This window comes from Rhododendron vialii, chromosome 8a, assembly GCF_030253575.1.
Source record: "Rhododendron vialii isolate Sample 1 chromosome 8a, ASM3025357v1".
Lineage (NCBI taxonomy): Eukaryota > Viridiplantae > Streptophyta > Magnoliopsida > Ericales > Ericaceae > Rhododendron > Rhododendron vialii.
Genome location: NC_080564.1, coordinates 29,683,534 through 29,699,861, shown reverse-complemented (window position 1 = coordinate 29,699,861; position 16,328 = coordinate 29,683,534). Strand labels below are relative to the sequence as shown.

Genomic DNA, 16,328 nt, shown 5'->3' with positions numbered 1-16,328 from the left:
CATTTCTTTATGTGTAGAATTTATTATAAATATTTGAAGAAAACCTTTTAAAAAATCTACTAAACACCAATAAATATCAATTTTTATTTATTTTTTAAATTTAATTAGGCTACTTTGCAGTAAAGAGACATTATTTTTTGGATTAATGCTAAAAAAATAAAAGGACATGTATATAAGTATATATACATATATAAATAAATAAATAAATAAATAAATAAATAAATAAATATATATATATATATATATAAATACGCGGGGGCGGGGGGCGGGTATTTCGGGACGGGTTTAGGGGCGGAGTACTTTCTCCCTGAACCCGGGCTGGTTTGGGAATTTTTACCCCAGCCCCGACCTGATACCCGAGAATGGGGTGGAAAACCCGCCCCGTTCGGAGCGGGGCGGGTACGATTGCCATCCCAGGTTCATTTATATCAAAATCATAGTAATACAAAAAGTAATGTATTTTATTTTTGGATAACTCAAGCATCCGGGCCTAATCCTACCGCCACGTACGAGAAGCCAAATTAAAACCGAAACACAAAAGAATCGTTTAGTCGTCCTGAGATGATGTTGTGGGGGAGGGCAAGCTGGGAAAAGACCGATAGTGTATAAGAAGTCACGGGGAATAGTATATGGTGGTTGATTTGAGATTTTCTGTTGAATGACCTAATCAATTGCCGGAAAATAAAAGACCTAATCAATTCTACCATTCATAAGTTTTGAGACACACACACAAACTCTATATGTTATTATGGAACCATATCACACTAAGCTAGTCAATCTTCCCTTTTGCATCTGATTCAACAATGTTGAATGAGATACTTGATAGGATCTTTTTAACATATATTTAAAGTTGAAACAACATTGGCGTCACACATGACTCGCAAAATTCTTCTCATAAAAAGTCATTTCGCATTACAACATAGTAGAGATTATTAGATTCAAAATCGAGATCCTAATATGACAGAATCATATCATAATAAGTTGGGAGACTTAAAAATTCGTCTTTATTGCACTCTTCACATATGAATTCATCCTATCCTTTTCAGCAACTTATGATTTCGTCCTTCTCATACTTTTAATACCGATATTGTCTTTTGAGTGTTGTTAATTGTATATATGTATATATTTTAAACCATATATATAGGCCTGATTTTAAACCATATATGTAATACAAGCTTTTCGATTTCATGGTAAATTATTTGTAGCATTTACCATGAAATATGTCTGTATGTTTCTATCATTTCATGGTTAATTATTTGGACCATCTACCATGAAACTATTTCATGGTTAATTATTTGGACCATTTATCATGAAACTAGTTCGGCGAAATCTGTTAGGCCACGGCGCGGACCAATTCATATGAGGATAGTTTGGGATGTACAAATACTTATGTTTACATTCCAAAATTCTTGTCTATATAGGCCAAGAATTTTAGGATGAAATCATAAGTAATTTACATCTTAAAATTCTTGTCTGTATAGGCCAAGAATTTTATGATGAAATCATAAGTAATTTACATCCCAAAATTCTTGTCTATATAGGCCGAGAATTTTAGGATGTAATCATAAGTAATTTACAAAAAATTCTTGTCTATATAGGCCGAGAATTTTAGGATGAAATCATAAGTAATTTACATTCCAAAATTCTTGTCTATAAGTAATTTAGGATGAAATCATAAGTAATTTTCATCCGAGAATTTTAGGATGAAATCATAAGTAATTTACATCCCAAAATTCTTGTCTATACAGGCCGAGAATTTTAGGATGTAATCATAAGTAATTTACATTCCAAAATTCTTGTCTATATTGGCCGAGAATTTTAGGATGAAATCATAAGTAATTTACATCCCAAAATTCTTGTCTATAGTGGCTGGGAATTTTAGGATGTATAATCATAAGTAATTTACATCCCAAAATTCTTGTCTATATAGGCCGAGAATTTTAGGATGTAATCATAAGTAATTTACATCCCAAAATTCTTGTCTATATTGGCCGATAATTTTAGTAGGAAATCTTACATCTCAAGGTTATTGTCTATATAGGCCGAGAATTTTAGGATGAAATCATAAGTAATTTACATTCCAAAGTTCTTGTCTATATAGGCCGAGAATTTTAGAATGTAATCATGTCGTGTCATGGTAATTTAACCATATAACGGTTTGAGTATGCCATGTTATATTTTTTTATGGTAATTTAGCTATGTTCCGTTAGCCAACTCGAAGAATGAAGAAAAAATGCAAAGATATGGTCAACTTATCATGTTATATTCCTAAAAATATAGATTCCTCAAATACATTCCGTGATAAATAAATAAAAAGTAATCAATCATATTGGAATTTACCAAATCTCATTAAATTAGGAAAATAATCCAATCCAATCCCACTAAATTTGGAAAACAATCCAATCCAATCTCACTAAATTAGGAAAACAATATAACATAATATATGTATATCATAGTGAAGAGAGTAAGAAAGGTAATTTACACACTAAAATGATGAAAACATAAGTATAAAAAAAAAGACGGGATGAATTCTTACATGTCATGGATAAAGAGGATGAATATTTAAATATTCCAAATAAGTTAGACAATCTTTCCTTTCGGATTAGCAAATTCAATTTTTCAAGGTTGAATGTGGTGCCTCTAGTAGAATCTCTTTATAATTTTTTTTAATTTGAAACAACATTTCTATTGCTGCCATGTGTTGCTCGCAAAATTCTTCTCACGAAGACTCCGCTTGTTTGGGCCTAAAATATTTTGCGGTAAAATATTTCATCTATTTTTCGGTGTTTGGTTGTGTAAAAAATTAGAAAAATCAATTAGATGAAAATGACTTACCCTTAAATCTTCCGTAAGTTATTTTCCGAAATGAACCCGCTACCTTCTACTGCAATTCTCACTGCTCAGCTACCTCGATCGTCAGTCCTGACCCACGTTGAATTCAAATATTTTTTAGATTTCTCCACCGTTTAAGCCCCTCCTCTCTCCCTCTACACTATTTTATTGATTTCTGAAAATATTTTCAAATGTAAACTAAACACCAAAAAATAAAAATTTAAAGTTTATTTTAAAAAAAAATATTTAACATGAAAAATATTTTATATCAAAACAAACGGAGCCGAAAAGTCACTTTGCGGCACTATATAGTGTAAATATTTCTTGTTGCATCCGTTGGTTCAACTTTTAATGTTGAATGAGGTAGTGGGATCTTTTCATAATTTTTCTGGATTTAAAAATAAGTATTACCACCACGTGTCGGTCGTGGATTTTTTCACACTTTGTAATACTATACAGTAAGAAGTCTAGGAACACAATTCCGAACACAACTTTATTTGGAGCGATTCAATATATGTGGGCTCATATTAATTGAATGGCGCTGAATGCGATGGTGTCTGGAGTTGTGTTTTTAGTATTCCTCGCAAACCAGTGTGTTCATTTTGTGCATTATCTATCCTATTGAGATTAAATTCCTTCACGCTAGCGGCAGAAATTATGAATTTTTCACCACCATTATTTTGGGTCCCACGTTGCGTTAATTGTCAATTTGAACCGTTCATCTTGTATTGCCCGTAGAGTAATATTATTATTTAAAAAATTACCTTCATCGGACATCAATAGATTTATCAAAATATAAATAAATTTTGGTTTATAAAACGGATGGTCATAGACAGTTTAACTTGACAGGATCAGACCGCCCATTTTATAAACTAAAATTCAAGTTTTGATTAATATATTGATATCTAATCAAGTTGATCTTTTGCATGATTACATTACACTATGAGCCCTACAAAATGAACGATTTGAATTATACAATAAATGCATGGTGAGGTCTACAATGAGTAGGGGTGAAAAACCCACTGTTTTCACCGCTGTCAAATTTAATCTCTTATTCTATACCTCAGCCAAAGGCCCAATTCCCAAAAGGCCGAAAGGACTGATTTCCAGGGGTCTCAGGTACAGCGAATCACCGCTCCCGACCCAAAGAACTCGCTTTTATAACTCGCGTTCGGCTGCCACCAACCACGACTTTCATCCCCTCTTCTCCGGCGGCAATCCACCTCCGACAACTGTAAGAATTCCAATAAACCACTATCTACGTTTATAGCCATTTGTGTACACATGTTTATACATACTCTGAAACGGATCTAATGTTCATTAGTTGTTGTTTCTACTCGTTTTCTATCGATACTGTTGACTTGAAATACGTTCGTTGAGATTGGGATTGGGATTAGGTCAAACGATTGAGATTTGGTCAAAAGAGAAATTGTTTCCTTTACATGAGCCATAAATTGATATGGGTATGTATTGAAAGATGGAGGAGGAATTTCCCATGATTTTGTTCAACTTTTGAGTGATCTATGAAGCACAGATACTCCGAAACTAGTCGTGTGTGGATACGGGTTATACGCACCCGATACGCCCCGATACGTGTGTACGGAAAATCAGTATCCTCTATTTAAATTAAATGATTTTACTTTCGGATACGTTTCGAATACGGCGGCGGTTAAAATGTTCTGCTTTTTGCTACTGCCTACCGGAGGTTCTTTACATGTAGGATGGTCTATGGTCCCAATGCCTACCATTCTTTACTGGTTTAGTCTTAAGTGTTTTGTTGCATCTTTGTGGAGTGCAAACTGAAATTGTTCATCTCAAATGTTTCTCGACGTCATTCTTATCTGATATGGAAGATGATCTAATTTGGAGAAAGTAGTGGTGCAATCAATTGAACTTAATTGTTGGATTGAGTTGCAAATCCATCTGGCTACCTATTCCTTTTTGTAAGATACTTAAAGACTGATGGTGCCCGACTTCTCTACTTTCATCTTAGATACTGTGCATTTTACCAAATTACTAGTATTTGTCTAAAGTGTCAAACTTCATCGTAATATTGCTTCACTTTCTTTTTTTTTACATTTGCCGTCGTTGTTGCTTGTTTGCTGTAGTATCTGACTATTTGATTACATTCATTGCAGAGATATTTTTAAATAGCAGTTCTCCATGGCTTCCTTCCGAGCATTCTTGAACAGTCCAGTTGGGCCTAAAACAACTCATTTTTGGGGTCCCGTAGCTAACTGGGGATTCGTGATTGCTGTATGCGCACTTTTCCATGACCATTCTTTAGCCTCATATGCAAAATTGTGATTGTGCAGCTTAATGGCTCATATTGTGTTAAGAATCTATCTTTAAATTTTGCAGGGGCTGGTGGACATGAAGAAACCCCCTGAATTGATATCTGGCAACATGACTGGAGGTGAAATAATTCTGAGTTGAAAAGCATGTAGAGATAATATAAGAAATCAAATAGTTGAAATTCTAAATATACTTGGTGGTGCTGCAGCTATGTGTATATATTCGGCATTATTCATGAGGTTTGCATGGATGGTACAGCCTCGGAACTATCTGCTTCTAGCTTGTCATGTCTCAAATGAAACTGTGCAGCTCTATCAACTTTCTCGTTGGGCAAAGGGAAACGGGTGAGTAATTCATCTTTGCCTCTGTTTGCTTGCTAGCGTAATAATATGGATAAGAAGTGAAGGGCCAAGGCCTATATGGGTGTTGTGGTGATGGTGCAGTACGGCAAAATGATATACATAAAATGTTACTTACATGCTATTTATAACTGTGTTCGTTGATAGGTTAGTTGGTAACTGATGTGGAAGCACGAAAACTGTGCAAGACTTCCAATCCAACTTGTTTTTCTCAAAACCTAGATTATCATAAGTGATTGCATTCAGGAAATGACTGTCAGTTTTAGATTTTGACTTTGCTATACTTTTGTTAGGAAATTGATAATATGGTAGGCCTAACCACAACATGGTCACGACTCACGAGTCATGACTCATAATGGGTTTCCACTTACCGAACGAATTTCAAGTGATTTTCCCTTTCGATTTTCTTAATCTGTTCTAAACTTCTAGCAACAAGTTGCCCCTTTGGTATGAATATTGTGCCTAACAAGAATTTTTGTTTGCCTCGCCATGTAATGACAGGTACTTGGGGGCCAAGAAGGAAGTAGCTGCATCTGAGTAATAGGTGCTGATTTTCATTGTTTGGCTTGGTGATTTTATGGTGGTTCCTGCAGAAACAACCCATCGGTTGGAATTTATTATTGGATTAGGGTGTACTAGCAGAACTACACAAATCACTTTGAGCCAGCCTTTGTTTTGTTGTTGTGGTGTTTCTATTTCGCTAGTTTTTCACTTCGAATATTGCCTAATAAACCATTGTAAGAAACTCAAGCTTTGAGGTCAGAAAATATATGCTTTGTGGTTTGTGAAGCTTCTCTTGCTACATATGGCGTCTAAGCAATATTTGGTTGACTGACAGTTTCTGCTTCATTCAAAGAATCAATTTAGCCCGAAGCATTTGAAACTAACTTTTTTCCCTTTCTCATCCCCTTTTAACTTTGGAAGATCAGAGTTGGCTTGCAGATGAGAATCCATTAGAACCTTTTCCTTAGGGTTATAATTCACTCAAGGATCCATGAAGGGAAGTTTCTATTGCCTTTTGGATCAACAATCTTCTATTGTGTTTGGATCCTGGATTTGTTAGACTTTTGCTCCATGAATCAAGGCATATTTCCCTCACTTTTCTCTTCCCCTAACTTATCCCTTAACAAAATGCTACGTTTGGAGCTCCCATCTTCATTGAAGATCCCATTTGACAAATTTTAGGCGAAAGACAGGACCCTGTGTATTGCTGCATACCTTGTGGGAGGAAATTACAGTGTAAAATATTGTTACGGAGCCAAAGGGCTACCAAAATATGGCCACCTTCTGGCTCAACAACCCTTTTAACGTATAGAAGGATCTTTTCACTTCGGGAACAATAAAAGATAGTATGTCTTACAGCAATGCACAAATGCCAGAGCTTTGAGACCACAAATTATTACAAACTAAAAAATAAAAGAAGGCCACAGTTGAACAATCAAATTCATAAGAGCCTTGCCAGCCAACCCCCCATTTGCAAGGCCATCTTAACGACTCTAACCTAGCCGATACAATAAAATACAAAGTTCAAATCCTCTGGTAGTATCCAAGTGATTAATATGTATACATGAAACTTCTCCAAAATTGTGGGCAGCATAGCAGCTGCCATATGCTGAAATCATCTAGCTTTCTGAGCTTGTCTGCATCTCAAGGTTAATTTATCCAGACTTGTGGATTTCACCAAAAGACAAGACCCGTGCATTTCATGACGCGTCAAAATCCTTGCCTTCTAGTTTCTTGCTCCTTTTCTTGGGTTTTAGCTTCTTGCTTGGGTTGCGCTCTTGAGATGCTTTCTTTCGTTTCACAGGTAGTGATTCTTCCATGTCTTCGTCTAGTGTATCATCTTCATCTTGCGCCTTATTCGAAGGCAGGTCTTCTGCGGTGCTAGCTAATTCTGTTCGAACATTTCCATGTGACAACGTTTGATAATCTGAACAAGCACCTATTAAAAAGTAGAGTACAAGTTTACAATACTAAAGAAGGTCTTTAAGAAACAATAAAGGAAAATAAGCGAAAAAGAAAAAGATTGGGGTTCAACATCGGGGCAGAAGAATGGACTCGAAAGTGCCTGTGAAGAACTGTATAAAAATAGAGGTATCAATAAAGGAAAATAAGCAAAAAAGAAAAAGATTGGGGTTCAACATTGGGGCAGAAGAATGGACTCGAAAGTGCCTGTGAAGAACTGTATAAAAATAAAGGTAGATGGAGCCAAAAGAACATGTAAAGGAAAGCAGGATTTTATTGGGTCGCCCAGCCCAAATCTTGAAAGTTGCAAAAAGACATGTAGCTAAAACAATTCAAAATTAATCCATTTACGGAATCAACAAGTCATTGCAGTGAAACTGACCACATAAGTCTCAGGGCATCGTATTGGACATTCACTCTCCTTTCGAGACCAACAACCTGTATTTTCCATACCAGAGGCAGGGATCCAAGCTCATAAACAAAGCTATGAGCTAGACAACCCACGTAAAGGAAATGATTTCATCATGTTTGACATAGCAACGAGCCTGTTCCAAGTTAACACAAACAGTAGCACCCTACTGTTCTGGTATTAACTTCACGAGGAGAAAATGCCCAGCATCTTTATTTCAGGCTACTTCAATTACAATTTCAGGAAAGGAAAAAAAAAACTATTCTTCTCCCCAAGCTCACATAATCATTCAGTAGGATCCTTCATTCCCGCTCCCAATTCTCGCTCTGTGCTACGCTCTAAATCTTTTGCTATCGCGAATTTAAGTACTTGAGGATAGTTTTCGAAAAATCTTTCACACTGGCAATCACGGATTATGTGACTTAGGTTGCAAGGCTACTTAGGCAATAGAGAAGATAATGCATTACAATCACACAAAAAAAGGATGTTATTTTGATGAAAAGAAAGTTAGCTGATTGAGACAAATCATCCACATGCATGACCATAGCTCCCCCCTCTAGTGACCAGTTTAATGATAAAAAACAAACAGTAAATAAAGAAACGAGAAGAAACACAAACCTTCGTCATTAAAATTAGAGTCAAAAACAACATTTGAAAGATGCTGCTTCAAGAAAACCTGCAATAGCATTCGGTTCATGGAGACATTGGAACACAGGAGAACAAAGCAACTTTGAAAAAATGTTTCAAAAAAAAAAAAAGTGAAATACAACTCATAATGATTAGAAGTATAAAAAAATTAAAAAAAATAGGAGTCTTAAATAATTCGGCAACACAATGCTGATAACATACTGCAGAGAGTAGCTGCCGTGACGTAACATCCCAAAAGCGCAAATATCTATCCAGCCCTACAGAAAAAAGAAAGAAAGTGGAGTTATTCATTTAGTTGCAGGAGACAATTAGCATCTTAAAATGCAGACGCAGACAAGCACCAGCATACATAGAGATACATATGCACCAATCTACGAGAGGGGTATACAGATTTCCAACCGTTGAACCCATACACATCTGTGTTATAGAAGTAAACTAAGCTACACACAATGTTTTTTACTGAACACACACACACACAGTGATAAACATAAATATTTGTAGGTTACATATGAAGGAATAATGGTCACAGACTCACAATTGAAGGAAAAAAAGTTTGTAAGTATTGCTTCTTTCTTGCTGATTACTTGCCATTCAGCCAAGAAAGAGAGCCATTTCAGTACTCAAAAGTCAAGAGACGAGCCACCCAAACAAGAACAAGACATGAGACCTAACACTCACCACATGAAGCTAGCACTGGGAACTCGGGGTGCCTGGCTATTGACCTTATACTTCCAGAACATTTACCCACAAAGCACCCTAGCAGTTTCCCTACAAACCCAGAAAAAGAGTTGCTTAGTTGTCAATTCCGCTACTTTGTCATATATCTGTTCATGGCGTCTCAACCAATAAATTAAACTGCGACATAGAATTTTAAACCAGCACAGTATATCCAAAATGACATCATCAATTTTGAGAGGCATATCTTCGAAAATTAAAATGCAAAGCAAAAAATGGAGATCAATCACAAATGTGAAGCAAAAAATTCAAAATGATATAAAATTTGTATATCCACGTACGCATCATAAAGACAGTACTCAAACACATCAAGCTGCATTCTTAACAGAAAAAACAAAAAGAGTTGAAGAAGAAAAGAAAAGAACATCGAGCTGATGCACCAAGAAAAAATCTACCATGCAGATGCATTGTCTTAATCTGGACAAAAAAGAACTCTTTCCCCTAAATAGGACCGTAGACACTGTTGAAAATTAAAATTCCAGATCACAAGATTAAATAACATCACCTTATGTACGAAGCACCCTACAGCATAGTTGCTCAAGGACAAAAATTATACACACCCAACAGCAGCATCAACTCTTAGATTTCAAGTCGTTATCAATTGCCATCACCTATTAACCAGCTCCATGTCGTCTCCTAGTAATCACTTGGAGTAACTGCAAATCTGCCGCGTCCCAAAATCAGGCCACTAAGCTATCTCTTTATCACTCTCCCACTCCTACCTCCCTCCCTCTTTCTCTCTTTATGTATCTATCTTCTATTTAGTGGTCTCATAGAGAAAATCTTCAAACAGTTAGCTTGAAATAGTCAAAAGCATACATAGGAAAACTTTGCCTTGAAGAATCAACCATTGAGAGGAAGCAACCAATATCCTACTCTGACCGTTCGCATTTTATTCCACTTTTAATATAAGAAAGGAGGGTGAAATATTCGAATGAAATCCAGGAGTAATAAACTACTTGACATTGATAGATACACATTGACAAATGACTCCCAGAAAAGCAATGGTGGGATCAAAGATAGAGCTAGAAGTAAAATTCGAGCAAATTTCGCACCAAAGTACAAAGACTGCTCAATCTCAGCAATACGATCTGAAACTCTCAGGCTTACAGCGAGCCCACATAGATTCAAATGCTGCTGAAAAAGTCTCACTATGTACATCTTGCACAAGAAAAAAGAAAAAGAAGGGGAAAAAATGGGAACATAGAGAGAAATGCAGGACACAAGGTTTGCACTGAAGAAATTCCACTTGGATATAGTTGAAATGGCAACCTTGTAAAGGCACAGGTAAGAAGTGGGGAGTAATTATATATACATGCCAAATTATAAATGAGAAAGTTCCTAAAAAGTTTGACAGATAGTCAGTTATTTTAGCTACTCATAACTACTCTAAAGATGGCACAAAAGATCAATAGACTTTAATTCAACAAATGAATTGTTATCTTCGTCTTTAGGCCTTTGTTGCCTTCCATCAAAAGCGCAGGGTAACTAATTTAGGATTAGTGCAAATTAGCATTGTGGTCGTGATGAAGTCCCTTTTGTCTGAGCTTCTAACTACCAATTCGACCCCATTTGAAGGCCAAGTGGTTCAAAATGGAGGTGACTCATGAAAAACATGTTAAAGAGGTAAACAACAAACAACCCTGCATATCCTCTCTAGATTAGACCCACAATAGCAGTAGGGACCAAGCTTTCATTCTGGTTGATAGTCTGACTGACCCCCACCAAAGGGCTCAATCTCAACATTTTCTTCACCCACTCTTTTGTGCTGATAATGTAATACCCCAGATTTGCAGGAAGTGAGTACTTAATCCCACATTGGTTGGGAGCTAGAGTTTCACTTGGTATATTTAACACCCACCTAGGGCTACATCACCTTCTTAGGCATACCTTTTAAGGCCAAGTGTTCACGCCGAAAGGGGGTCCATGGTCAGCCGGGTCAGATCTTTACAGATAACGCACATACCTAAATGTCAACTAGAATTTGAAGCCTGCCCCTCCTCAGTAGCAGGAGATACACTCAAGCGCAATGGCTGGTTGTAAATAGTATTTCGAACACTAGTCAGGATACTTAAAGATTTCTAGATAATAATGATGAACTAAAACTCAAAACGCCAATATAAAGCATTTTAGACTCTAAAAAGAACATTTTATGATATGTAAATCATACTTGCAGCAGTCAAAATATATGGAAATCAAATTATACAGACTAAATGTTCAAACCTGTGCGCATGTCAAAAGCAGCAAGATCACCAGACCCAGTCCCTATGTATATGGTATTACCATCTAGATCTTCAGTAACTGCTTTAATTGGGGACTCCCTAAAATCCATTGACATAACTGGTCTTCTCTGAGAAGAAATATCATAGAGGCGCACCTATCGAAGACATTCAAGAGAAAAAGTTACCAAGTCAACAATAAAATATTAACAAACTATGAGGAGCACTAACAATATAACAACAATTTTCTCTGTCCCGCTGTATACACATAGCTATACTTGTCTCTCCACAAGTATGGCTATATTAAGTATACCTGAGACCTGAAATTCTTTTCATTCTGACTGAGGTCAAACTCGTTAGAAATCCAGGTAGAGTGTCACTGGCTAAAAAGAAGTTAAGAAAGTGTAATGGCATTATTTCCTACGAGCCGATACAATCCTCTCCAGGAAGGTGGGTTGATCCTACAAAAGTGTGTGCCACTTTGTATCCTATTAACTTCAATCCGACACAGGACATTACCTTTCTGCCTTTTCACGGCCTTTAATATCACATATTTTAGCTACGCAAAGAGTGCTAATTGTAGCCCCTTTGACAGTTTCACAGAATCACAGTTTGAAATTCATTTGTCACCCATGAGAAATAAAAATTTTGCACTTCATAGTACATCTATTCATACAAGCATAATACACTCTCCCACGAGGCATGATGGCCAACTGGCTGCTTTAGATCAGCCATAAACCAATAATTTTATATGTGGATAGCTACTTTATTGCTTTCCACTCTGTCAGCGCAAATTAACTGCTCAAGACACGATTGGAATTTCGAACACATATATACAAATACTACGAATTAGCGATAATGTTACCTGATGGTTATTGGTCCCAGCCACAACTTTGCGATGATCATCGTTGCTTAAGAATGTTGCAGATGTAAACCACGTTGGAGTGAATATACCAAGACTGTTTTTTGCAGGCTGCACAAAATTACATGCAAAATCCAATCCTTGGCCAATTATTTGAAGAACCTAATATTTGCTCCTAATGTTCAGATAACTTGAGAGGACAGTGCAAAGAGCTCACAGATTTCGCATTCCAAATTTTAGCGCATGCGTCAAGATCCCACACATTAAGTTCAACTCCCTTCCTGAGTTACAAAACAAGAGAATTATCATCGGTCATGCCACTTATTAAAACCACGTCAGGCTTGGGTTAGCACCTAAATACATGGACACTCACCCTCCAAATATAGCATAGTTTTCATTTCCATCCACCTTTGAACACAAGATATTTCCAGCAGCACATACATTCCACGTCGTCGGAGAGTCACTGGAGATAGAATCATGTGGTGATTTGAGAACTTCAACAGACCTCATGCTTGCATGTCCTTTTGTTGTGCATGTTAGTAAGGTGCATGACCTGATAGAAATGACAGAGGATGTCTAGTAATAAATCAACGACAGAATAAATGAAACGTCAGCATAACGGATGAAGATGTATTGTGCAGACCGCAATAAGTTGAGTGATTTGTTGAGTATGATTGCAACCATCAGTATGAGCTCAATTGGGTACAATTATCGTGCCGTGTTGGAATGTTATTGCATTTTCATACAGAAGAGAGCAGAGGCATAGTGACATAGTCTAAGGACAGGAGAGAGAGAGAGAGAGAGAGAGAGAGAGAGAGAGAGAGAGAGAGAGAGAGAGAGAGAGACTCGTATAGCATCAACAGACACGCTTTTTAGAATTGGGAATATTTTGTCTCAGTTCCATGATTTACAAGCCAAAAAAAAGAAAGAAAAGAAGATCATCACCTGTATGATGATTCCAGAATCTGTTTTTTGAATATATGCAATCCAACGATGGTATCATCTTCAGGTTGTAAATCAGGATGGCAAGAGTTGGTAATGGAAACTCGAAGATCCCCATTGAGAGGACTAAGAACCTCAACCTGGCCACAGAATCGGGCAAATGAAGTTTAAAAGAGGTATGGCTAAAAGTAAATATCAAGCAAGATGCATTCTAGAGTTATATCAAAATCCTGAGGAAGTACTCACCACACCACTTTTCCTTGCAACAGCCAACAACTGCAAGAAACAAAACATGTTTAAATTTGCATATAACCAAGTTACCAAGCAATATTTTACCAACAAAATACGTGTGGTAAGTATGTATAAGCCTTCAACAGTTATTTGGAACGTAAGTACGTCAAGAGGATCAATCATCCAAGAAAATTGCTCTGAAATGATATTTTTTAAGGCACAATTATCTCTCTTTTTTTAAGGCACAATTATCTCTTGTAGGCAGGAAAGTGAACTTATAAGACCTTTTTTTCTTTCATAAATGGAAGTTCAACGGCATGACAGGTTTAACACAATTTTATGAGAAAAGTCGACAGATAACAAGCGAACAGGTGAATGGCTGTTCCCTCAAGCAAATTGTTTGAGAGAACTTAGAAGTAAGGTTAGTGGGGAAATTAACATCTATAACATTTGTGCCCAAGCCCCAAGATGCAATGTCTTGCTTCTCTTGCAATGCTCGTTTAACTATGTAGCTCAAATCCTTGCTGATAGAAAAAAATCACCCTCAAAGGACTCATTAGCCCAGTTCAGATTATCATTCCAATTAAACCAAGTACTAGTACGAAATTATCACTAGAGGCAATAGTCTGTGAAGATGTGCGATAGAAGTGGACTGATGAGAACATATAATGCAATATACTGGAATGTCTTGCCAAGAAACCCCACAAAAGTAGCAATTCAATTCAACTGAAGCAATTTCCTACAGAAGTGTTGTCGACACGTGATATAGCTATGCATAGGGAATTAGGGATACTCTACCATGCTCACCTCATTTTATCTCATGGAACACAGGTCACTACACATCCAAACTACATCGATTCCAAGAGAAATCTCACCTCAAATCCTATTTAGTGGAAACTAAAAGAACACAGATAACCATTCCAGCAAAAAGGAGGGATTTTTCAAATTACATCAATGGAAAACAACTAATGTGCAACAGCAAAACCACATATTTCACCAAAAAGAAAATCTCGAGGAGCCTGTAACAAACTACGGTCATTATTTATTCTCCAAGACAAACATGGTTTAAATTGATTTTCTCAAGAATCACGAAGTTGCAACATACAGGGTCAGATTTACGGTCATTTATCGAGGCAGCGAGCACGCATCTCGACGAGTCCGGGTCGCCCCATCTCTCGACCACCTTCGGTACTCCACCTTGCTTACTACGAGCTTCAACAACTGCACATTCAACCATTATACACACGAAATTCAAAGAAAACAACCTTAGTAGTATAATTGAAAAGGTAAATCCGAATTTTTACGGTACAAAGGGGACTGTATCTATCTCACCTTTAACGAGACCAAGCACGTCGAACGTTAGGGCGCGAATTGGAGGGCAACCAGGGCACTCCACTTTTGTTGTGCGTGGCATCTCGCTTGTCTACTCACCGCCCCCGTACAAATGTGTGTGTGTGTGTGTGTGAGAGAGAGAGAGAGAGAGAGAGAGAGAGAGAGAGAGAGAGAGAGCGAGCGAGCGAGCGAGCGGCGGCGGCAACTGGTTAGAAACGAACCTCGTAGGGAAGACATTGAGGCGGCAATTGGAGTGTTATTTTTCTTTTGGATTAATTAGGAGTTTTCCCCATGAAGTTTCCAATGTTTCAATTTGGTCCTAAACGATATTCCTTTCGTTAACCATTGGATTGGACTACACTGAAGAAAAACCCTTGGACTATCAAATTGTTGTTATTTTCAGCTGATAATGATTTTGACACTCTAATTTTTTATGATGACATTTTAAAATATGTTTTTCAATTTAAAAATTATAATAGCGATGACAAATTTTGAAGTGTCAGCATTAAAAATTGGAGTGCCAAAATTATTTTTCAAAAAATTACTAGTTTTCAATATAAGCCAAAGACTAGTTCCTAGTAATAATTAACCGACGAGAGTTGTGGTTTTCATTTTTGCTGATTTCATTAATTCTCGTTTTATCCTAATATTGCGTAACCGATAACTCTGCTCTCTTAAAGTTGTTTTGGAACTGCACAATTCACTTTTACCAATTCACACTACGAATGTTTATTGTAGATATTGAATCCAGTATTTGTAGTATGTTTTTTTTTTTAAAGAGTATCTATAGTATGTTGATCTTTAAAGTCTACTTAATTAGACTCGCAATTCACAAGTTATTGTCCAATCTCACTTGGATATGTGGTTGGCATTTTTTCTCTTTTCAGATTCAGAGAATTCTCACAAATTTATTCACGTTTGGTCCAAAATATATCGTATGGTGTGGTTTGAAAATAAAATCACACAAATTTATGATGCTTTTGCTATCAAAAGTAGTGGATCATAACATAAGATACCTATTTTGTTTTTCGCATTTGGAATTTTGTGGGGAATGAACCCACCCAGAAAAAAAGGGGGAAATGACGGCCTATGATGTATTTTGATAATTAATACCCGCCAATGACATGTTGAGAATATTTGTTAATGCTGAAAATGTCATTGACGGATATTAATTATCAAAATACGTCATTGACATTTTCCCAGAAAAAAATAGTAATAAAGATAACATTCAAACTCAGGCAAGGCCGGCTCATGGGGTAAGCCGGGGAAGCAACCGCTTCCGGCCCCCCGAATTTTGGTCTAAAATTGAGACCCTATTGTAATGTAATTTACATATTAATATTAAAATATTTCTAAATAAAAACACAATTGTATCTTCTTCTTTTTCAAAAACTCTTACGATAATATTTTTTTACATTTATATTGTCATAATTATACTTTCAATTTGATTTTTTTTGTTATTTTTGTACTTTTATCCTTTTAAAAAAAATTCATGAATA

The 16,328-nt window shown here is 36.5% G+C and overlaps 2 protein-coding genes across 6 annotated transcripts; one reads left to right on the top strand and one right to left on the bottom strand.

Moving 5' to 3' along the window:
• Positions 1–4,959: 4,959 nt before the first annotated feature.
• Positions 4,960–6,275, top strand: LOC131335136 (mitochondrial pyruvate carrier 1). Of its 2 annotated transcripts, XM_058370357.1 has the most exons (4): positions 4,960–5,088; positions 5,194–5,248; positions 5,336–5,471; positions 5,988–6,275. In XM_058370357.1, exons 1-4 carry the CDS (start codon positions 4,996–4,998, stop codon positions 6,025–6,027), a joined length of 324 nt encoding a protein of 107 aa, XP_058226340.1. In that variant the 5' UTR covers positions 4,960–4,995; the 3' UTR covers positions 6,028–6,275. The 2 variants fall into 2 exon arrangements, with proteins under 2 accessions (XP_058226340.1, XP_058226341.1); XM_058370358.1 differs by lacking the exon at positions 5,988–6,275 and having other exon boundaries at positions 4,973–5,088; positions 5,336–5,475.
• Positions 6,276–6,788: 513 nt separating this feature from the next.
• LOC131335135 (uncharacterized) lies at positions 6,789–15,059 on the bottom strand. 4 transcript variants are annotated; one of them, XM_058370356.1, is made up of 13 exons: positions 14,830–15,059; positions 14,603–14,718; positions 13,513–13,542; positions 13,270–13,406; positions 12,698–12,877; positions 12,542–12,605; positions 12,328–12,435; positions 11,467–11,620; positions 9,187–9,276; positions 8,710–8,765; positions 8,479–8,536; positions 7,834–7,889; positions 7,324–7,380 (listed from the first exon to the last, which is right to left on the bottom strand). In XM_058370356.1, the coding sequence occupies exons 1-13, from the start codon at positions 14,909–14,911 to the stop codon at positions 7,375–7,377; spliced, it is 1,137 nt and encodes a 378-aa protein (XP_058226339.1). In that variant the 5' UTR covers positions 14,912–15,059; the 3' UTR covers positions 7,324–7,374. The 4 variants fall into 4 exon arrangements, with proteins under 4 accessions (XP_058226335.1, XP_058226336.1, XP_058226337.1 ...); XM_058370352.1 differs by lacking the exon at positions 7,834–7,889 and having other exon boundaries at positions 6,789–7,428; XM_058370353.1 differs by lacking the exon at positions 7,834–7,889 and having other exon boundaries at positions 6,789–7,416.
• Between the last annotated feature and the right edge of the window lie 1,269 nt (positions 15,060–16,328).